Consider the following 25,211-nt stretch of genomic DNA (forward strand, 5'->3'; position numbering starts at 1 on the left):
CAGTATACACCTATCAAGTAAAAAATAATTTTTTGTTTTTAATCTGTCATACTAGATTGTCACCTCCATGACTTTAGGGATCTTGTCTTTCTATTTCACAGCAGTTTTCTCAGTAACTTCGTAGAGACTACAAGCTCTGAAACATTTGAATGAATGAATAAATTAATATAAGTAAATTCATTTCAGATCGTCTTAAGATTTAATGTTGGGGCTTGATGGGTGATAAAAATTATTTTTATATAAGAGGGAAAAAATCTGCCTTGCCCTTTAAAAATAAACACCGTTATATTTACCTTTCACAAGAGAAAAGATGGTAGAATTTGACAGATTCTGAACTGTAGTTTCACCAGTTTATTATGGTTAAAGAATTTTCTCTCTTACTTACTTTTAGTTTATGTCAGTAATTATGAGAATATTACAATGAGCCTAAATGTCAGTTTCTTGACATCCTATAAAGTAAAAATATTTTCCCAGAATTGAAGGAGCCTGTCAGTCTGATCTTTGACTTTTCTTAGTTGAAAATAAGGAAAACAAGGATTTTCCAAGTATCCATGGAACTTACTGAAATATATTTAGTGTACTCTTCAGAAATAGTCTTGTGGTAATGTTTCCAAACATTTAATAATGTTTGTATTAGCAAATAAGTTAGAATTTTGACAAAGTGTGAATTCTCAAACTTTATATCATGGAAGACTGTGATTAACTTATGTTAAATTTCTCCACATAACTTGCAGTTCTTGTTTTATTGTCTCTAAATTCTCTAGAATGCTTTTCATTGAGGAGCTTATCTTCTCTAGATTATCTACTCTCCTTCACTTTGAATACACCCTAAAGGAATATTAGCTATTGAAGCATTCTATTTCTTGATTGATTGTTATCTACATCCTAAATGTGGAACATTTTCTTTGACAAGTTTACAGACATCAGATTACCTGGGTTTATTACATACCGTGTACTCCAGATTTATGTTACCATATCTCCTTTCTATCATTTCCACACTTCTTTCCCTTTTTTACTGTTATTTGTCCTCAAAATGTTCTTTTTTTTTTTAGAGGCATGTTTTATTTATTTATTTATTATTTGTTTGTTTTGTTTTTTTTTTGGTTTTTGTTTATACATGCACTGGGTACAGTCAGAAGCGCGGGAGGGTGAGAGAATTCACCAGAGCCAGAGCGGGGAGCAGAGCAGGCAGAAGGACTGAAGTACACTGCTGAGGGGAGCAGCAGGCAGCAGGAGAGGTCTGCACGCCATGTGGGACCCTCCTCCGGTGGCTGCGGATCGAACTGGTGTCGCAGAGGGCGTTAGCAGCTTCGCAACCCAGCGCTCAACCACTGAGCCACCGGGGAGGCCCGTCAAAATGTTCTTAAAACAGCTCACATAAGCATTTTAATTCCCTGTCTAAAACCATGTTTTCCTAAATGAGTAAAATGCAAAAAACAGCCAAGTTCTAGCATCCAGAAAAACATAAATAACAGAAAAATACAGAGAGATATTGAGGAGAGAGGCAAGACTTGGAGCTACAGATTTTTGTGGCCAAAGGGGAATAGCATGACGACTCTATGGTGATTTAGAGGTGTTAGTTTGGAAGCTGGGATTAGAACTTGTATTTAAGTCCAAAGCACCCACACTAATTGTCCTTAAATTGTATATTTCAGATTTTTATTAAAATATCTAAAGGTGATTTTATTCACACCATATAAAATTCAAAAAGATCAGCTATTCATATGAAACAGTAAAATTATTTTTACTGGGCGGAAAAGTGGAAGCTAAAATTGCAGCATAACAGAGGAGATATGACAGTCACAGACAGGCAGCAAATGCAGACCATGCAGCACTCGCTTATCTTATTCTTTTAACTTGCATTCATATTCTGCCTGGTGATTGTCCTTGGAAGTACTTTATTTCCTCTTCTCCTTGACAAAACATCCCCCTAATTCAGATTTCCACACATTTTGTGGATAGTACCACAGGAAGGTGTATCACAACAAAAATGTCAAATACCTCTCTAGATGCATTTTAATTTCCAGGAGTTCCCTAAGGTATAGTTTGAATGGTTGGTCTTAGACATGATTTTGTCCAAGCAAGAGTGTTCTTTATTGTTCTCAATTTCTTTAAATATCTTTATGATACTGGAAAACTTATTGTGGATAAATAAGGCCCTGGTTATTTTTTATGTACTCTTTTCCCATAATGATTGTGCTAATGAACTGTCCTCAAAAGAGAAATACACAAATTAATTCCATATTTTATAAATCCATTAATTTCAGTTGTAATTTCTGCCAATTTACAGAATAACAATAAGTGAAGCATTGTTACTGAATGTTATTTAACTTGCCTTTATCTTACATATGCTTTGTTCTAAAATAAGGAAATGAAGATTTCATAAACTAGGGGGTTTATTTAAAAAAAATAGTACTTGTTTATATTTAATGAATGTGCATATTAAATAAATTGCTTTCCTTTATTTTAGGTGATGGTGTTTGTACATGCTCGAAATTCCACTGTAAGAACAGCTAAGTCTCTAATAGAAAGAGCAAAAAATAATGGTCAAATTTTGTGCTTTTTACCTACACAAGGACCTGACTATGGACATGCAGAAAAACAGGTAGGGAACAAATGACAAGTTCCAAGAACCAAAGCACATAATGTGTTAAACATGCCAGATATTTTCTATGAAATTCCCCTGTCTTCAGTTTCTAAGATGCTACTTTTTCAGATTTATTGTGTATAATTTTACCTTTTTTCTTCACTTAATGATATTTCAAGGATACCAAATACTTGATGCATTCAATTATCACTTCTTTTCATGCCATTGCAACTATAGTGTTATACTCTGTTCTTTAAAATATAGTTAAAATATAAAATGTAGTTAAGTTTCATAAAATATGCTAACATGGGGCTTATTGTTCTTTTAAACATTTAAATATATGTTTTATAAATTGCTCAGTTATTATTTCTAAGGTTAATATGGACAGATATAATGTATATAAGCCAAACATGTTTTTAAGAATGTGAAAGTCTGAGACAAAAGTGTTTCCAAACAACTGCCTTGCTAGGCAGTGTACAATCAAAGGACAAGAGTCCTGGATCTTCATTGGAAATGCAGAGCCATAGGCCCCAACAGATACTCACCAAGTCATAGTCTGCATTTATACTTGGTCCTTAGCTGATCTGATGTACATTATGGTCTTAGAAGCACTTCTCTAGATAACGTAGATATTGATGGTAACTTAAGGTTTACAAATAATGGCTTTAAATCAAGTAGGCAAAATACAGCCTGAGAGCCAAATGTGGACACCTGTTTTTGTAATTAAAATTTTATTTGAAAACAATCCTCTTTATTATGGCTCCATTTATTGACCTGCAGTGTAGAATTAAATAGTTGCTACAGAGACTATATCACCCACAGGCCAGAAATATCCTCTGTCCCTTTGTAGAAAAAGTTTGTCCGTGTTTAAAAAGTATACAGATAAATTTTCAAATAAAACAATCTATGCACAGTAAATGACAGTAACTTCAAAATATTTCATATGCATAACACAAAACTTAACTGATATTTACTGATAGCTGCTGGCTCTCAGATTTTGTGCTGTGCACTTTCAGATATATCAGCTTAAGAAAATATATCTAGTGTTAGGATTGCATTGTAAATTTCACCATTTTTTGTTAATAATTAAAATTATGAATGTAATGTTCTGATGCCAGTTGTTTCAAATATCAGATTCTCCTCCAATTTAGAAATCCAGTGTCTATCATTTTTTTTCATTTTATGTAATTTTCTGCTAAATCCTTATACCATGTATAGTCTTTTAGACATTTATTAATTATCTGTGAGTCTTTAAAAAGTTAGGTTGGTATTCAGCTGTCTTGTTTCATTTCTTTGGAAAATACAAAGCAACTCTGTTGTGTTTAAAAGCCAAGTCTTGAGTGCCACCTTGTGGCTTTCTGGTTACTTCATACCTCTCAATTCTGAAAACAATCTAATAATGTGGTTTATGTGCTATTCTAATAATGTGGTTTATCATTTCATTGCTATAATAATAAATTTGACATCAAGTATTTTCTAATCCTAGGATTTGTTTTCATTGTTTTATATAACTCATTCAATCTTCAACAACCTATGATGTGTGCTGGCACTATTATTACCCTTGATATGGCATATGTGTAAATAATATAGCTTGAAGTATTCTAAAGCATATAGAAATTGTTTTTATAGAAACATTTTCAAATAATGTTTAATTAAGACAATGTCACCTAACACAAATTCACAGATGACTATATGCAAAAAAAATAATGACAAAATGGGAAGTTTTAATATAGTAGGCAGACTTGGAAGTCTGTAGTCATTTTTATTCTCCCCTTTTTTTGTTTTGGTATTTTTATTATACTTGATTTTTATCCTGATCCAACTGTTATTATTGGATTTTTTAAACAAGAATGAACTCTATAAATACTAATAATTTCATATTTTCAAGGAATATTGTCCTGTTCACCATTATATTTCTAGCCTTTCATATATTTGGCTGATAATAGATACCACAAAATCGCCATTTTTTTCCTTTGTACCTCTCAGACAAACAATGTAAGAAATGTTCTCACTTTCATTTTCTCATTTCATCTGCACGCTATTCTATCATTATAGAAATTTTTCCCCATTTATAGATAAGAAAACCGAAACTGTGAGAACAATTTTCCCATAGACACTCAGGTAGCAAGTAATAGAGCCATGATTTGAATCAAGTCCACTCTTTTCACCACACTGTATCCTTTTTATTCAAAAGCCAAAGTAAACCAGATCTGTGACCTTCTAAGCTTGTAGGGCTCTGAGCCTCCTTTTTTAAAGTAAAATGGGAGAAAATTTCTTCAGTCTAACATATACGTCATTTCTCTAAAGAGTAAAAAAAGTTGGCCTCTATATAGTGGATATTATTTTATAACAAAAGATAAGGTAATCTTTCTGAATACTTTATCAAAGCTCTAAAATTTTGGATCATTTTTCTATTGCTAGTTGTGTTTCTTATTTCTTGAAGTGCCTTTTGAACAACTTGAATGGTATTAACATTCTGGTAATTCTAAGGAAGCTATTACCATGATGGTAGGAGATATTTCTTCCCATGTTTTTGAAAAATGAGAAATTAAGTACCCAAAACATTAAAATAAAATTAGAAGGTAAATTTCCTATGGTAGTACATAGAAATTTAGCCTCATGACTCCTGTTAATGGAAATACAGCCAAATTCCTACTGTGCCACAGTGGTACTTTACCCCTAAGTGTTTAATGTAACCATCTTAATTCCTGACCTACCAAGTATGGTTTTTAAAAGCATTTCTTCACAATTTTGTTCAATACATTATAACTTTATTTATATAAATAATAAATAAAATTCCATTAAGGAAATGTTTCTTTCTCTCCGTCTCTCTTTCTCTTTGTCTCTCTTTCTGTGCATGTGTGTGTAAGTAGGTGTGTAAATAATAAGGCTATTTCTGTGCCTTAGCCACAGCTACAAATGAGTTCTATCTTCCTAGTAAGTAGCAACTACACTTCAGGATTTATCTCATCACTCTCTTCTTTAATAGCAAACTTACCCCTTTTGAAAAACCAACTATATTTCCAATTTTTCTGCTGATACAAGAAATTAGGTAAAGTATCCAAAGAGTAGCTTAAGCTATAGAGATAGACTGGGTTTCCTCCTGAAGAAGGGAATCTCTCAGGATTTCCAAATAAAGCCCCAAGCAAGAGCACATTAACAAAAAGCTGCAGTTGTGACACCTCTAAAAATCCTGTGGGGTTAAACATTTTTGAAATTTACTCTCTCTTCTATGAAATGGAATAATGAGATAAATAACACTTATTCTAGTAGTTCACTGTGAAAAACAACAAGAATGACATGGAATTATTTTCAAAACTGGCAGAAAAATTTTAAAACTTTACTTGTATTATGTATCTACTATACCCAATTATTACTATACCCAAATTTTAAAATGGAGAGAGGATAATCTGAGCAACATGGATAAATTTCTCTTTTTCACCTTCCATACCATTACCTTTTACCTCCCCCCACAAGGATACTTCTTTAAGAAACCACTATTTTCTGTACATAAACCATCTCAGAGAATAGTAGCAGTTCACATTTATAGGAGAATGTCATTAGGAATGCTGATATTTTTATTATTAAACCATTCCATTTAGTTATGATTTTAAATTGAATGAATATTTCATTTAGAATCTCCAGATTCTTTTTTTCTTGTGATGTCAGTCAAGTAAATTCCTTCTCACAGACAGAATTTTTAACAGGCTTTAAAATATTCTATTATTCAAAATCACCCCTGTATTTCTCAGATTTATGGGATTGCTGTGGTTCGGTCCTTCATATATATTAGTGATTCTAAGAATTTTTCCTTTAGATAGAAATGGTGGATCATGCAATAAACTTCATGAATGTAGCTATTTGAAATATCTGTTTAAAAAGTCAGGACATTAGTGAAAATTCACTAATAACATGTACCCTTGAGCTACCTTACACAGCATCATTTTATGACTTATTATTTTATTATTATCTAGATCTACCAACTATAGGTATTGAGGATTTTCCCTTTCTTTTTGGGTTCTTTGGCTGGTCTAACAATTAAATTGTTAGAGACTGATTAAGTGGAGAAAACAGTTTACTGTTGTATTTAAGTGCCCCAAAGTTACTCAAGTAGGTAGCTTTTATACCTTTCAGACAAGAAAGAATTGAAAGAAAAAGGAGTTTGGACTTGGAGAAGTAGACTAGTGAAGTAACAAGGTTTGTTTATACAGGATGCAAAGATGCCTGGTATCCTTCTGATATAGAGAAGGTACCTTTCAAATGAGGAATTTATCTCCTCCTTTCAAGGACACAAAAGAGGGTCAAGGTGTACTTCTTGCACCTGCTATTTTATTAAAATAATTCTAATTCAAACTAATCAGTGTGCCAAAGTGGCATATTTCAGGGTGTCCTCTTTTGCTTACTTTAACAACCATTCTTGTTTTCATAGCTTAGCCGTTCCCCAATTAAAGGAATTTGTTTTTAAGTTACTAATACTTAATATCAGTAGCTTTTTTTTTTTCCTGCCTAAGCAGTTTTACGGTGTCTGTGTGGCCAAATAAAATGGAAATTTCTTCTTCTTGAAATAGATAATATCTGTTAGCTAAAGATAAATGCCTAATAATTTCATTTCTCTTAATTTTTACTTTTTTTGAAGGAATTCACAATCCTCCAAATTTATTCAAAACACTAAGGAAAATTTTCAAAATTGCAATTATTGTTTTGTAGTCTAAAATTATGATTTTTTTTTTTTACTTGAAATACATGTAAAATCTTATCTTCTCAGGCTTACTTTTCCTCAACAACATTAACCTCCTCTTTTTTATTTGGAGGTTAATATAATTCAGCAGTCGGCTGTCTGTTGTAATTGCACAGAAAAATATCAAAAGTATATTAACAATTTTATAGAAAAATTAATTTAAAAAATAGAACTGAGCATATAACTGTATTTTTGGAAGCATGACATTTAATTTTCAAAGGAAAATGATCTCTTATAGAATAAAGACTTTGGACCCAGGCAAACCTGGATATTAATCTTTTTTTTTTTAAGATTTATTTATTTATGCATACAAGAACTGAGGCACAGGCCAGAGATGCAGGGGGTGAGAGGATCCACCAGAGACAAAGTAGGGAACAGAACAGGCAGACTGACCAAAATACACTGCTGAGGGGAGCAGCGGGCGAGACAGGAGAGGTCTACTGCGCCATGTGGGTTGCTCCCTGGCCATCCGGGGATCGAACTCGTGCTGCAGAGGCTGCAGATCACTTCATAGTGCGGTGCTTTACCCCTTGCACCACCAGGGAGGCCATCTTTTGTTATTACTTTTCAGTAAATTTTGATTGCATCATTTTCATTCTTGGGCTTTAAGATGTGTTTTTGAAACAGCATAAATTTCTTATAATAAATTTATACATCTTATTAAGGAACCATACTATTTTCAAAATGGAGGTTAATGGGTATATTATTGCACTTTTATTGGAAAAACTTTAGTAGGGGAAGCATTCAAAGGACATCCAGATTCAATTATAAGGCTATTCATCCCTGGAAGTTTAGAGACTTATACTGGTTAAATCTGAAGATAAATAGCACCTTTCACAGTGTGTTTTTTTTTCCTCTGATTTTATTTTAAAATGACCACATGGAATAAAGAACATAATTTTAGATGAAATTTCTCTTTTGCTAGATAGGGTGCTCTCTGGAATGCTAACTTGTTTTTTAATATAATTGAGTTATAGCAACATCAGGGCAAGGGAACCAAGACCATCTTTCAAGGGATATATCACAAGATAGAGAATATAGTATTTTCTTTCTCCCAAGTTAGTGAATAATTGGCACAGTCAGAGTGACATATGGAAATTGCTCGTGAGATTTAGGCTAGTCTGTGTCATTGTGAATTAAGTGTATATACATGTGCCTCAGAATGCTTTTAGCAATGGTCACTCAGTGAATATTTACTGAGTATAAGCTAGTTACCAGACACTGTGATAGATCAATGGGTATCAAGATAAGTAAACTCTGCTGTCAACTTGTTTGGAGTAGCTTTAGGAAGACACATGTTGCATCAGTCAGGGTTCAGTAGAGGGGAATCAATTCAATTTCTTTTAAATAGAAAAGGATTGTCTATAAAAAATGAATTAGGTAGTTACTAGAATGTTGCTAAGAATTAAAAGTACAAGTCAGGGGGCTACCACTAGAAGTGATAAAGTGAGAACTAGCCACCATAATAGTAACCCAGTGGTTGAGAAGCCACAGTTGTTACTATAGATGACTTTCAGTGTTCATGAGCACACTGGAAAACCAAATTTTGAACCTATGTTACATCCATTATAACTTTCTACCCTCATTTATCCAATATCTTGTTTATCAACAAGACAACAGCAGGAAGATAGTTATGTATTTATGTTCACCATTCAAATCTTGTTATGAATGCACCTAATTAGCAGAATAACCTCAACTGTATAAAATCTGGAAAATACGGATTTTTCTTTCTGGTCAATGCCATATGTGAAAGCTTATAGAAGGAGGTTGTATCCTGATTACTACATTTTATATTAATTGGGAATGTAAATATATTTAGCTTCCTCTTTTCCCTTATGGAGCTTATGATCTGGCAGGACAGTAAAATTAAGCATCTACTTAAATAATTTTAATTGTATTTGTAATCAATAATAAAGAACAACAACATACTAAGAGAAAGTAAAATTAGGGGATCTGATTTAGACTCATCATGTTAGAGAACACTTAGCAGACAAACTGACATTTAAACTGAGATTTCAAGATTAGGAATTCACAAAGCAACAACAGCAGGATACGGGGGTTGAGGAAGAGGGATCTAGGTTTTCTGACTTTTTAGATGTTTCTGTCTTGCATTGTTAAAAGGGTAGTTGGGTCACTTGTAAAGAAAATGAATAGCAGAAAAGAATTAGTTTGGAAAGAAAGGTGCAGATCATGGATTCCATTTGGTCATTGCTGAGGTTAAGATGCATGAAGCATCTGGATACATATATATGAATCTGGTGTATCAGAAGCACAGTCTTTTTTTTTTGGAGTGGAAAAATATGGTAGTGGATATGAATGTAGGTAACTTAGGGCCTAATGTTGAAGAATTCTAAGATTTAATTTTTGGGTACAGAAGAATGAGCCAACAAAGGAACTTCTAAATCACTGGAGTAAACCAAGGCACTACAGTATCATAGAGAACAAGAAAAAGAGTGTTTCAAAGTGAAGGAAGCAGGTATCTATATTGAGTGCTACAAAATAATTGTTGTACTTAACAACATGAAAGATATTGGTGACATGATTTAGGTGCTTTTTCATTAGCATAGTGGAGAGGAAAATATAGATTAAGTTGGCTGGTGAGTGTAGAAAGAAAAATTCAACCATAGGTATCAGTTTTGATATGTTAATTTATATACAATTTACATAAAAAAGGAAGATGAATAGTATCTAGAAAATACAAAATAGTATCCAGAAGGGTAGATGCATTCTTTTGGAGGTGGAAGTAATATGTTTATATTCATGACAAGGCATGTAATACAATCTTTGATGAGTGTGAGGTGGGACAAAGGAGATGACACTGGAAGTGAGGTTATCAAGAAACTGAAGGGTTAAGGGTTTTGGATGTCTACGTGGGAAACACCGTCACCTCAGATAGTGACAGGAATTGAAATGTGGTGAAAGTATGAACCACAGGTATCATGTACTTCATTAGGTAAGATTTAGGAACAGGTGACATTGCCTGATGGACTGAATCTTAAAGGAGCAGAGATTTTTACCAATGATGAGAACATGATTCCCTGGAAATGGTGATAGGGAAGAGTGACAATATGTATGCCCACTTGAAGGGGTGCATGGAACGAGTCATTAGAGGAGAATCAAATTTCAACTAAGGCAAGAGTGAGAGAAGAGATAGAGTTTGCTGATCACTGACTGGCAGTTCCAGAGAGTAGAGTGAAAATTGCATGGCCTAAAGATGAGAAAGAGAGAGTAAGGAATTGAGTCAGAAGCAAAAAAAGTACCAAGTATTGTTGCCTCTTGATTTAGATTTTTACTTTATTATAATTACTTTTTTTTTTTTTTGCCTGATCCCTTATTTGGATCCACTACATTCCTCCTATAATTGAAACCATCCGATATTTTTCTTTTTCTTTCTGTCTTAATTCACTGAGCATGATCCCTTCCAGCTCCAAGGGACTATGGTGATGGTACATGAGTGAATGGGTGGTGGGAATTTCACAGCGACTATAACCAAAATGAAAACACATACACTGAACAAAAAATGAAGAATGATGTAAAAAATATAGAAAATAAATATCTATACATACATACACACACCAAATATTATGGGGCTCATTGGTTACCCATTACCGATGTGTTCCTATGCCAGATACAAAATCAAATCTCTGAAACTAACTTAAAAATTTTAACATGATTTTCAGAAATTCTGATCATAGCTGGATTTAGTTCATCTAGTAAACAGACCACACCAATGGACCCTAGCCTCAGTGCAGAAACAGGGGGTGTGATGGTTTTCTTCTGAAAGCCTTATGGAGGACATGGCAGGACTTGGCTCACTTGGCATACAAATTTCAGATGTCTCGATGACGAAGGTTTAAAGTAGAATAAAAGTTTTTTTAAAGAAAGAGTAAGAGAAGGCCTGGGGAAGAGGAGCATGTTGTATTCCTTTTTCTGTCAACTCCTTTGTGAGAAGAGAAGTGAACTATTGTTTCATGCTCTGAACAATTAAGCAGATCCCCTGTTTCATGCTGTGTTGTTTTGTTAAAGCTTTTAACAATCTTTTATTAACATTGAATGACAAAAATAGCACTTGGGAGTGCTGTGGTAATAACAACTGAACATATGATTTTCATCTTTCCTTTTATTAATGTTGTGAATTACATTGATCAATTTTCAGGTGTTCAACTATCCTTATGTCCCTAGAATAAATCCCACTTGCTTATGGTGTATGATTCCTTTAATACTGATACATTGTTGAACTTCGTTTGCTAAGATTTTGTGAAAATTTTTACATATATGTTTGTTAGAGATGTTTGTGGGATGTGCGTGTATGTGTGCATGTGTGTTGTCTTTAATTTTGATATAACATGATGTTGAACTTGCAAAATGTACTTGGAAGCATTCCCTCTTTCTCAACTTTTTCTAAGAGTTTGACAAGGTTAGGTATTAATTTATCTTTGAAGGTTTATTAGAACTCACTAGTAAAACCACCTGGCCCTGGGCTTTTAGGTATGGGACTGATTGTTTCCATTTTTGCTTGTAATTAGTCTGTTTAGGTTTTCTATTTCTTCCTGACTCAGTCTTGGTAGGTTTTGTGTGTGTGTGTGTGTGTGTGTGTGTGTGAGAATTTGTACATTTCTTCATGGTGTAGATGAAAGATACGTAAAGTCATGAAAGGAAGCCCTGTTTGCTTTCACTGGGGGGTGAGAATGTAGCAACATGTTTGTGCTAATGGATTGTCTTTGCATTTAATTTTCCTGACTATAAAGCACTATATAGGAAGTTCACTTGTAAAAAGTAGACATATGAAGTCAAAGGAAACTGAGCTTAAACAACTCGTATATTACACACATGACTCCTTATACCTTTTCACAGCTGGTGTACTTTTATACTGAATGTCCATGTATAGAAAAACACTTTATTCAGTAAGCATAGTATTAGATTTTCAATGGTGTCATTGGATAGCTCTTCAGCTATTCAGAATTATTTAGTTCATCTAGTGAACAGACCACACCAATGGCCCTTAGCCTATGCGCAGGGACAGAGGGTGTGATGGTTTTCTTCTAAAGCCTCATGGAGGATATGGCAGGACTTGGCTCACTTGGCATAGACATCAGAGGACAGATTTTCAGATGTCTCGATGACGAAGGTTTAAAGTGGAATAAAAGTTTTTTTAAGGAAAGAGTAAGAGAAGGCCGGGGAAGAGGAGCTGAACTCCAAGTAGAACTTGTCCTAGGAAGCAAGGAGGAAAGGAATGATTGTTCTGATACTTCAGACAGCAAGCAGCAGGCATCTTGTAATAAACAAGTTTAGCTCTATAACTCATGGTCTTAAGCATCTTTTCTCTATTCACTTTTCCAAATAAAACACTTGTTAAATGTTTTCTTATATTTCTTTCGAAGAAAGATTTTGTACAACTGCCATTGTATGATTGCATGTGTGTTTAGTGTGAACAAATGGGCGTATTTAGTACATATTTTCATGTATCTTGTTTTGTTGGGTTGTTGGTTTTTGTTTTCTTTTTTGTTTGTTTGTTTGTTTGTTGTACTTCTGTAATACCTCGTGGAGATTTTTCCATTCTGAGTCATTCTTTCAACAATGTGGACATCTTCTTAATTCTTTTACCCAATTCCATCTTGATGGATATTATTGTTGTTTCCAATTATTTTTTATCATTAACAGTGCTGCAGTAAAAATTCTTGTTCATTCTCTCAGCAGTTGCATTGAAGTCCAGGGGGCACATTTCTAGCAGTGGAATTTATCCATCAACATGGTACATGCATTTACAATTTTGGTAAATGGTCCTGAATTGCCCACTAAGAGGTTTTTCCAATTTCCATTTCATCAGTAGTAATTTCCTCCCACAAAACTTTGCCAACACTGGACAGTATCAGAGTGTTAAAGTCAACGACAGATTAATGTGCCAAAATGGTGCTTCATTATTAGGACTAGAATTTCTTTAATTATGAGTGAAGCTGAGTATTTCCATATTAGCCATTACAGTTTCTTTTTCTATAAGTTGTTCCTATCCATGACTCATAGTGTATTAAATTACATGTACTCTAATGTGTGCTACAGACATTTTTCTGGTTAATCTTTTACTTTCATTTGTTTCTGAATATTTTTACCAGTAGAAATTTTTATCTTTTTTTTTTATAGTCTTAGGACTTTGTCTTTATAAAATTCACATGAACATCATCCATGATTTCCTGTAGCCCTTTTTCCATCCCATCATTATTGCACCCAAGGGAAGAATAAACTTGAAACAATCCTAACTCCTTCCCTATCTTCATGTCTTGCTAACCCCTCTTTACAGGCATTGACTTTATGTGCTTTGTCTATTCTCTATCTCCATCTTCTCACTTGGATTGTTGTGAAGCCTCATAGCTGCTCATCCAACCACTAGTCTTGGCACAACTAGGAAGTGATTATAAACAATGAATCAGATACTACTTTAAAATTTTATTTTTTTTAAGATTTTTATTTATTTTATACAAGAACTGGGGTACAGGCCAGATGCGCGGGAGGATGAGAGGCTTCACCAGAGACAGAGCAGGGAACAGAATAGGCAGACTGATGAAATACGCTGCTGAGGGGAGCAGCGGGCGCGACAGGAGAGGTCTGCCGCACCATGTGGCACCCTCGCCGGCCAGCCAGGATCGAACCAGCGCTGCAGAGGCTGCGGACATCTTCACAGCGCGGCGCTCAACCACCTGCGCTACCAGGGGAGGCCCTGCTTTAAAATTTTAAATGGCCCCCTTTTGCCTGTTAGGAACCATATAAAGCCTGACTCCAGTCCTCCTTTCCAACATTATTTTCTTTCATTCATTCCCCACCTCCTAAACGTAATGCCTTTCAGACATACTGCTTTTTCTCTAGGTCTAGCCTGAATGTTTGTCCTGCTGTCTACCGTCTCCCATTTAGCAGTATATCACTTGTCCTTCAAGACCTACGTTTTACATTTTCTCTAAAGACTTCTTTGATAAGATGAGCAGATCATTGTTTCACTCATTTAGTAATGTGTAGCAAGCATAAGCTATGCAGAAGGCAATCTGTCAATATATGTAATAGAAAACATTTGTGTAAGGGTCCATCCTTCTCTCCAATCTGCAGATTATGCAAAGCTCAGATTGTGTTTTAAATTCCTTTGTTTTTCTTGGATTTAGCACGATATAAATAGATGTTTCTTATATAAATGACTTTCATTTTGTTTTTTTACAGAGCTTTCTCAGTCACTGTCATGTTTTATAAATTTGTTAGCAAGTACTTTTCTTAGGAATGTAAATAAGTTAGTACAGTAATAAATGTGAAGTGCTTAATACTGAGTAGTCTGTTGAGTTGTAATTGTAGGGCTGCATTGTACCTAGGTGGAAAAAAATATCACTCCACTTACCTTTCTCTAAGGAACTGGGCCTTTTTTGTGTGCATCAGAGTAACCTGAGGAGATGATTAGAAATATAAATCCAAGACCATGAAAAGATGGTTCATATCATTAACCATAAAGGAAATGTAACTAAAACCACAATGAACTACCACTGCACATTTATTACGATGGCTAAAATAAAATATAATGACCATTTCAAGTGCTGACAAGCGTGGGAAACAACTACAACTCTGATACATTGCTAATACAAATGCAGTTTGGCACAGTGCCCCTGAAAATGGCTTTGCAGTTTTCATAAAATTAAACATACATTTGCCTTATGATGCAGTAATCCCATACTTGCTATTTATTTTGTAAAAATTAAAATATATTTATACACACAAACTGTACACGAAAGTTCATAAGGTTTCATTCATGATTGCCCAAACTGGAAATATCCCAAACATCCTTCAGTCTGATTGGATTAACATGTATTTTTACCCATGCAATAGAATACTATTCAGTAGTACAAAGTAACACACTGTTATATGACAATTTGGATAAACCTAAAAGACATCAGAATGGATGGAAGAAACTAGCCCCAAAAGTTTATCTACTATTTGATTCAATTCATAAAACACTTTTGAAGTGACAAAATTGTGCGGATAGAGAACAGGTCATTGATTACCAGGGAATGTGGATATGAAGTTTTAACTATAAAGAAATAAATACAAGGGAATTTTTTCCAGGTGAAGGAACTGTTTTTATATCCTTATTGTGATGGTGGTTACACAAATAGAACAAATAATAACATGTGTAGAACTGTACACCAAAAAGGAAAAAAACACATTTTACCAGATGGCAATGTTTAAAATAAGATTTTTAGGAGACCAAGTCCCTAGGTCTCATCCCCAGGGATTTTAGTTTGTACTATGAGGTAGATGAAACCACAGGTTCATATTCAAAGATAGTTAAGAATGAACAGCAGAGAGTTAATGACTTCAGCACTATCACCACAGCAGCATGAGTTCAAGCCCCAGCCTGGAAGCTACCCACATGGCACAGCAGACTTCTCCTGTCTCACATGCTGTTCCCCTTAGCAGTGTGATTCAGTAGATCTTCCTGTTCTGGATCCTCTCAACCTCACACCTCTGGCCTGTACCCCAGTTCTTCTATGCAAAAATAATTAAAGATTTAAAAAAAGAACTGCACAGAATCTAAGTAAGAATTGAGACAAAAGAGAAGCAATTCCTCCTGCTTCTTGTTCCTCACAGAGACCAGAGGGATGCACCCACGTAGTCACCCCGAGAGCTGCTTGAACCCTTCTGGAGATGCTGTCAGCACTCCACGACCCACCTCCTGCATTGTAAGAATATTCACCACAGCTACATATTTCCCCTACGCTCCTTCTTTCCTGTGTTATTGCTGTTCCCTCAAGACCTACTTCAACTGCAGTTTGACTTAGCAATCTACATTTATAAAACCACATCAGAGGCTAACAGACAGCAGATTCACCTGCAAGAAAAGCTATCCAGTAGTATATTTGTGCAGAACATCTCCAGGCTTTTAGTTTTCTCTGTTAGCTCTGCTCATAAATATTGGATAAAAAAATGGATTAAAATATTTCTCCTCTCCTGATTCTTGGCCCATGAATGAACTTGTATCCTAGCAAATACTCTGAAACAGACTTTGTCCCATGTTGTCTCATGTTCATAATCATTGCTTTTAGCTTTCTATGCCTGGTAACAGAAATTAAGTAAATTTACGAAATGTGTAGGAATTTATTTGCATGAAAACCTTTGAATTATCATGTTCTCTTCTATCTTGAGTTGTGCAATGTAATGAACAAGAATACAGGTTTTAGAATTAAAAAGAAGATAGACAATAGTAGTAGCTCTTGTCTAAAAGTTGAGGCAGTATGATCCAAATGTAATTAATCATCATATGTATGTATAAAATGATTATTAGCAAACTGACCACACTATACACACACGAAAAAAATATATACTTATAAATTTAAAGAAGATAGTATTATGTGTATTTTATGACTCCCAAAGACTCAAAATGTGTAAGCTGTTATTTATTGGCTGGCCACTAGATGGTGTGGTTTGTTAATGTATTACCTCAGCTATTTCTTGGTGAGCTCTTTTCTTAGCTAATTATTACCAGCTAAGAAATTTAAAACTTTAAGTGACCTTGGAGATAAACAATGTGATAATGTCTGTACCAAAACCTCAGACCCCTGAAATCTTACTCCCTAGCAATGTGTAGTGCCCCTTACATAAAAGCTATGGAAAACCATTTCAAAGGAAACTTAAAATGTTGATCATGAAATTTTCAAAGCAATAGCAAAAAAAAGCACAGGATATGATGCTTAAACAGAAGCTTTGACTATATAAGCCCTTTTTATGATAATATAAATTTTAATGTTGCAGAAAATTTTTCTCCATTACATGAAAAGTCTTGAGCAAAGTTGATCGTATCTTGTGCTATAGCACCTATGTATATTTTACAAAAGTGGACCATACCCTGCATCTAAGCTTAGATCAGGTAAAGTTCAGAAACCAGAAGTGAAATTCAGGACATTTGTAAAGGATGGTAAGACAGGTATTTAGTGCCCTCCCATCAAAGATCACCAGGCACACATCTGGTGAACACAATTGGGTGTATTGGCTAATTGTAAAAAGGAAGAGCATGTGCTATGGAGAACATTGGGCATCTCAGTAGGAGGGTGAGAGTCTCAGGCAGTGACTCTAGAGAGTAGTTTAGTAAAGAGCCTGGTTGAAATGGATGTGGATTGTCAGAAAATGGATTTAGAAGAAAAGTCACCCTTGTTTGTGAGGTTATAGTATGAGAATGATTTGTGTGGGGTCTTGCTTTGTAAAAATTCTGGCCTTTAGAATGAATGAGTTGGATGCCACAGAGATTTAGGCTTTTTAAATAGCAATTTTGGAAGTGTAGGAAATGGACTGGTTGATTCTAAGAATGGGACAGCTGGGTGAAAGGGACATTGGCTTTTAACTTCATCACTTTGGGATTTTTGCATCCTGTTTGCTTTACTTATGTTTTAAGATAGATAGTCTTTAATAATTTTGTTTAGAATATTATAAAGACCTTAAGATCCTTAAAAATAATTTTATGCTGCTTTCTTTGATAAACTCGTTGTATAGAAATACTAAATAACAATTATTTTTAAATGTTAAGTAATATTTTTTATGCTTTGTTATCTGCTCTAGGTGCAAAAGTCAAGAAATAAGCAAGTAAAAGAATTATTCCCAGATGGTTTTAGTATTCATCATGCAGGAATGCTTCGGCAGGACAGAAATTTGGTTGAAAATTTGTTTTCTAATGGGCATATCAAAGTCCTTGTCTGTACAGCTACTTTAGCCTGGGGTGTCAATCTTCCTGCTCATGCTGTTATTATTAAGGTAAGAGCTTACCTTCCTTTGCACATGGATTTGTGTATGTCTTAAAACAAACCTGTGGGATTGATTTATTTAAAAATATATTGTGATTTGGCAATTTCATTGACTTTTAATGTTATTTATAGAAGGGCAGAATTATTTCCTCCAAAAGAATCTAATTTATGTTGTGAAAAATTAACTCTGTCACAGATGATGAAAGGATTAGTTAAAGTACACTTTGGATACCTTACCATATTTGCCTAATTTCAGTATTCAGCTCATAAGGATTATATTTGTGTGTGTTTATGTAAATTTTTATTTAACATTTCCTTATCTAGGGAACACAAATCTATGCCGCAAAGAGAGGTTCCTTTGTTGACCTTGGAATTTTAGATGTCATGCAGATATTTGGTCGAGCTGGAAGACCACAATTTGACACATTTGGGGAAGGAATCATCATAACAACACATGATAAACTCAGCCACTACCTCACTTTGCTCACTCAACAAAATCCAATTGAGAGTCAATTTCTGGAAAGCCTTGCAGATAACCTAAATGCAGAGGTAAGATCTATTAAGTAAAAAGGTTGTAATAGAAACATTAGTTTCAAGAACAACCAAGTAAAATAAAGGTTGAATTGGTTGCTATTTTGTAGTATTTAGGAATATAGCTTATGCCTTACCCAGTCTAAAGACACAACAGACTGAATGGCAATATTGGTGATTTGTTCAGAACTCAATGGAATGTAAATAACAATACAAACTCTAATAAAAATAATATGCTTTTAGGTTATGAATTTTTATTTATAGGACAGAAACTAACCAAAGCTATACAAATCGGGGAAGCAAACAACACTTAACTAAGTTTTTATACGATATTTTATGAAGTTTTTGTAAGGTTATAAAACTCTTTTAGATCATTTGATTTTTATTATATAAAACATGATTGCTTAAATTGAGCTGGAATATCATAATTTGTTCCATGTGTGCATGTGCATTTTGTATTAAGATTTAAATAGCAGATTTTATTTAAGAGTCTGTGTCAGACATTCAAATGAGGTTTCACTGTTTTCATGGCACTTTTAATTATTGTTTTTGCAGTCAACACTTTCCTATTTTGTATTTTTTTTTAACCTTTAAAATCAACTCATAGTTTTTGAAGGGGTGTGTAAATATGAGATGGATGAATAAATAGAATATTTACAATAAATATTACTTACTGTGTATAAGCCTTATATCAGATTTCTCTTAAACCCCTTATAGAAATTTTACTTACATTCTCTTTATACTATTTATAAGACTTTTTAGAGAATGAAAAACACACTATGTCGTTCCCTCTGTTAAGGAGTATATAGTCCAAAAAGGGAGAAAATGGTGCAAAAGTACAGTGCAGTAATGTTGAAAAATGTTCAATTTGATAGAAGGAGTCAGTAAAAGAGAAAAATACTTTTAGCTATCAAGAAAGGCTTTGTTCATGAAGGTGGTGAAATTTGATCTGGGTTCAGAGGAGAAATAAAGTTTAGGAGACTGGTTAGAAGCTAGAAAAAGTTATAAAGACACTGGCCTTTATTACCATAATACAAAAAAATTAATATTAGTAAATAAGTTTTGACTACAAAGAAAATATTATAACTTAAATTTCCTACTATGAATGCATGGTTTAACTGATTAGGTTTTGGATCATGGATCACCAGTGTCAGTGATAGAATAATCTGTTATACAATGATAGTTATCATAGCAGTGAACTATAAAGGCCAGAGACTCTGTTGGGTGCTTCTTGTATGTTCTCTATCCCCCTTAACATTCCTGCTAAGTAGATAATATTGTCCTCACAGAGATATGTAGCTGATATAGAGGTCATTCGACTATTAATTTTGAAACTAGGTCTGTTTAATTCCAAAGTTACTCTTTTCATTATAGCCTAGATTATGTTATTTTATAGATTAAAGGTGAATGTGTAAAATGGTAGTTTTGAAATCTTTGACTTATAGAGCAAGGATCTTTTATACAATTTTTCTGGAAAAGCATATTAAGGAAGACAATATAATTTGTAAACTAAGAATCGCTGTCCTTGATAGATTTTATAAGTGGTAAACACAAAATGATGACGTAGAAGACAGGTAAATGAAGTACTGCTTTTGTCCTCCATGAACTCTTTCACTTAGGGATAGATTAACATCAGTGAAATCATTTGGTCCATTTCTGAGAAATTAAAAATAAATTACAATCCGTTAATTCACTTATAGTATTTATATAGGGTATATCATTTCAAAAAGATCAGCCAATAACTATAACTATAACCATAATTCCATTTAATACCTTAAGTGACAGTTAAATAATGAAACATATATCTCAAAACTTTTAGCTAATGTATTAAAGGATAGCCATTGCTAAAATGTCTTTGTTATATTTGGCCTACTGGAATAATTCCCAGTTAAAGTAACTTTTCTTGTTAAGGAAACAAATGCCCTTAAATTGTAGTTGAGTATGAAATTAAATTGATAATCTGTGGAAACCTTATGTATAATTAGTTTTCAAAAAGAATGTATGCTTTTTTTAAGATAATGGAATTTTAAATCTTTAGAGTCCCAAAAATCTTTGCTAGACTGCAGTGGTCAACAAAAAGGTCATGTTGGATTATTTGTTGCATCTGCTAATGTCTTTGATAACATGATTATCAGTTCTGACCATTATTTTAGAAGAACTAGAGAAAGTATTGCATTTTTTAATAATTTTAATGCAAACATTTTATCAACATTTTGTTGATTGATGCCTAATGGGGCTGAGTCTCTTAATTCTGTTGTCAAAAATCACAAGCCCTATCTTTGTATAAAGCCACTTAATTTTGCACTGAAAAGTACATGGGAGCATGTTGAGGCTTATTTAAATTTCTTCAACAGGCATTCTAGGTATCTACTTTGTACCAGCCCTCCATAGTCCATACTTTAAAATATGTTAACCTCTCTGTAAGTGTACAAGCATTCTTTATATTGAGTAGTTCTGTCTCTGCAGGTAGCAAACACCCATCTCCTTATATTTAAGGACTCCGCAGTCTGACAGCCTTCCCAGTTCTGGTTCAAGTTATTGTCCAACATAGGTTTTCTGTTCTCACCAGGCATTTTTCTCTCTAACTTTCAAGTCTCAAATTTTCATCTTTAAGATAGAGATAAGCTCACTGGATTGTTACAAAAATTAGCAAAGACCTGTGCAAAGTTGATATTCATAAAACATTGTTTCACTTTACATTATCTCGTAATATCTTGATACTCAGCCCCGTTTATATTTAATGCCTGCACACAGATTTCAGTTAACAAATAAGTGAATGGCAGCATAAATGTTTTTTTCACGTATTTATAAAACAGTTTATATATTCACATGTATAAACATATAGTCTTGCATATACACACTCTTGATGATTATGTTTGCTTATTTAGTTTTCATATGATTTGAATAGCTTTAAAAACACAATACAAATGAGCAATTAAGGTAACTTTAAAGAGTAAAGTTTGAATAACTAAAGTTAAATACAAAGTGATATTTTGAATCACAATTCTAAATGCCTAAATACCCCAAATTTGAAGTATATTTTCCCCCTTCTCTTATTCACAAGAGCGTAAAGCTCTGTTATATCATATACCAGTAACACTGTTATACGTCTCACATGTTAGATGTTTTTCTTTAAAAGCATTTGGAATATGGATTTAACTAGGTACTGTGGATCGTGGTTTCATATCCTGTCACCTTAGGTACATGTGTCTTACAAGACTAGGAAACTTCTGGAGACCAAAGACTATGCTTTTTGTCACATACTTATCATGCTTTACATTCTGCAGTCTTGTTCTGCCTCCATTATGATAACTGTGAGTAATGGATAAATTTCGAAAAGATAATTGAGAAATATGTGTTTTACAAAATATTCCTGTACTAAATAGCCACTAGATGACAGCAAATATTTACAAGTAAATCTTTATTTTTGTCACTAGGTGGCATTCAAGTATTAATCTCAAAATATGATGTAACATCATAAATTGACCTTCATTTTTCTGGTTCGTCTGTTGCTTTTTGGTGAACATTTAGAAGATTTGTAGTACTTAACCAGTCTTTCTTACCTGCTTCCACCTTTATTCTTAGTAACAATAAGTGATTATTAATGTTATTTTACTGTGTCTGATTTTGCAAATAATGGCAAACCTGTTTTATCCTTTATAAAATTTTCTACTCCTAGGAGTTGTGTGATATTATTTTGGAATATCTGTAGGTCACAAGGAAATAAACAGTTTGGGCTGCCAAATAATGGAATCACAAACTATGGACCCTACCAGATTTTTAGCCATATTGCAAACTAATTTCCTTCACCTAGGCAGACTAGAAAAAGATATATTTGATATGGCAGTGTGCAAGGTTATATGATCTGATACATGCATGTATTGTAAAATATTTATGACCATAAAGTTAGTAAACACATCTTTCACATAATGATCATTTTGTCATTGTTATGATGAGAACATTAAGGTTCTAATATCATCGTAGCTTTTAAGGATATAATACAGTGTTATTAGGTATAGTCACCATGCTAGATATTAGGTCCCAGAAATTGTTTACCTTATATTTGAAAGTTTGTGCCCATTAACCATCATCTCGCCAGTTCCCCCTCCTCTCAAACCCTGGAAGCCATTCTGCTCCTTTGTGTCTGAGTTGGATGTTTCAGATTCCACATATAAGTGAGATCTTATAGTTAGCTTTCTCTGTCTAACTTATTTTAACTTAGTGTAAATTTAAAAGTAGTCACTATCTTGTCATTTTTTTAACTTTGACCATTTTTAATGACAAAATATTTATGGTTTATTATAATAATTATATATTAACTATATTTCTTCTTCAACTAACGATAGCTAAGCACTCACATTTATTTTGCAAAATTACTTATACATAATTAAGAATTAAAATATATAAATAAAATAAATACAAAGGCTTTTCTTTGATATTCAGCATTAAACTGAGGTTTGCTTTGCCTTTTTTATTTTCTCCTAAAATATAAAAATTTACATAGAGAACAGCTGTCTTTCTATGATTAAAGTACTAAAACCTAAAAAAAAAATTACTTACATGTTCCAAAAAAAAATGACACAATTTTTCACAACTTGAATAAATTTTTAAATTAAATACTTTAAATAAAAGCAAGATGACTACCGAAGATTAGTGGCTAAGAAAATTTATGTTTAAGAAAACTTTTCATTGAGATTCTTAGGATCATTTTCTAACAATCCTTAACCTTTATTTTACTGATCTTATATGCTATTGTGTTTTAAATTATTTCTATTGTATCCATATTGTGTATTTTTGCTGGCCATCATACATATGAATTATGTTTAAAGGTAAAAAATATGTTATGCCCTGTGGCTTGGGTAATGGCTCTACCTAGAATCACAAAGAGGTATAAATAGTTATAGTACTTTTGATTCTGTGCATTTACCCTAAAATTTTCACTAATGTGGTCACATAAAATGAAACCAAAAGAAAAAGGAAGCAAGGAAAATAAATGAATACCAGAGATGTTTTTAACACTGTATAGAATTGAAATCTAGGTAAAAAAACAAATACCATAATATATTAAATAAGTTCAGTTTTGGAAGATAGTATTTCTCATGTACTGTTCTCAATTAAATGAGGCAGGACTGATTTTTAATTAATTAGAGAAGTCTTGTATCCAGTAATTGTGCTTGCCTTCTTTTCAGTACGGCATCATGATATATTTTTAAAACTTAACTTTTGATGGAATGGTCTTTCATGTAATATTTATATTTGACTTTAGTGCATTAATTTTTGTTATATTTTTTATTTACAGATTGCTCTGGGAACAGTTACTAATGTGGAAGAAGCAGTGAAGTGGATAAGTTACACATATCTTTATGTACGGATGAGAGCAAATCCATTAGTATATGGCATCAGTCACAAGGCTTATCAGGTAGAAAACTCATTTATTAAAAAAAAAATCAGACCTCCTTTTTTGTTTTCGTTTTGTAATCTTTTCATGATGGAGATAAATATTTGCTGCTACTCCTAGCTCATCTGAAAAAAGTTAGGTACCTGGAAGAAAAACAAAGCTTTAATCTTTTTTAGAAAATAGTAAGGAAAATTAAATTTTCCTATAATTATTTCACTCTAGTTATCTTTTCCCATTGACACTAATAAATTAATCCTCATAATAATATCTATTTAATATTCAAGTACATTTCCATTTAATATTAAGGTGTTTTGCTGTGAACTTTCAAAACTGATAAATATAGTTTTGGAATAAACCATATTTGAGATTTATAGATCACTTTTAACGAGAGGCTTGAGTTATATGCAGTATGATCTTATTATCAAATATCCCCTAATTCTTTATTTTTAAATTGAAGGGATGCCATGGATGAGTTATAACTTTAACAGTTTGGAGGCTGCAACTAGTTCTACTTTGCACACAGACTGAAAATCAGATGCATGCAGTAGCAGCTGTGCATGTGAATTTACAGTTGTGTGTTCCACGTGGTTTACAGATTCTGTGAGATCGTGTCTTTTCCTTAGAACTCTGTTTTATACTCTGTAAAAGCTTCCTAATTACAGATATAATACAGTTGTTCTCTAATGAAAACATGATTTTATCAACATCATTTGGATATTCAGTAGTATGAAGTAAAATTATGAGCAAAATTATATTTTCCCTCCATTTATTAATAGCTTAGTTTTCATGTATACCTCACTGTGTCACCAAATACTGGCATTTTTTTTTTTTTTGTCTGAAGCTATTAATCTGAATTCATTAGGTGTTTATACTTAGGTTTATGCTAGATAGGACTCATCTACCTTCTGCTGAGTTTAAATGTGTGCTAATCTTAATAAGTATCTTCTTTTAGAGTTAAATTGCTCTCATTTATAAAATGTAGATGCGTTGTAATCATGAGTTTTACAGAATTTCACACAAGCTTTTCTCCTTACAAATAAGGGATTTGTGAACTAGTCAGTGGCACTATGAAAATATTCTCAAGTGGTAAAGCAAAACAAAATACAACATGTGCTTTCACAGGCTAAGCCATCTGAAGTCTTAGGACAAGGTAAACATATCAATTAATTTTTAAGGAATAAGTTAATATCAGAAGTC

The 25,211-nt window shown here is 33.3% G+C and overlaps 1 protein-coding gene across 1 annotated transcript in view; it reads left to right on the forward strand.

Annotated features, from left to right (window-relative positions):
* The window catches only part of ASCC3 (activating signal cointegrator 1 complex subunit 3), a gene marked incomplete at its 5' end in the record, with an annotated part of 257,934 nt that overhangs the window by 110,122 nt on the left and 122,601 nt on the right, over positions 1-25,211 (forward strand). Inside the window, 4 exons of the mRNA XM_084227788.1 lie at positions 2,471-2,605; positions 17,904-18,095; positions 18,410-18,634; positions 23,916-24,035. Coding sequence (XP_084083914.1) covers positions 2,471-2,605; positions 17,904-18,095; positions 18,410-18,634; positions 23,916-24,035 — 672 coding nt within the window. The remainder of the gene's footprint in view (positions 1-2,470; positions 2,606-17,903; positions 18,096-18,409; positions 18,635-23,915; positions 24,036-25,211) is intronic.

The sequence above is a fragment of the Talpa europaea genome (genome assembly GCF_964194135.1).
Source record: "Talpa europaea genome assembly, chromosome: 2".
Lineage (NCBI taxonomy): Eukaryota > Metazoa > Chordata > Mammalia > Eulipotyphla > Talpidae > Talpa > Talpa europaea.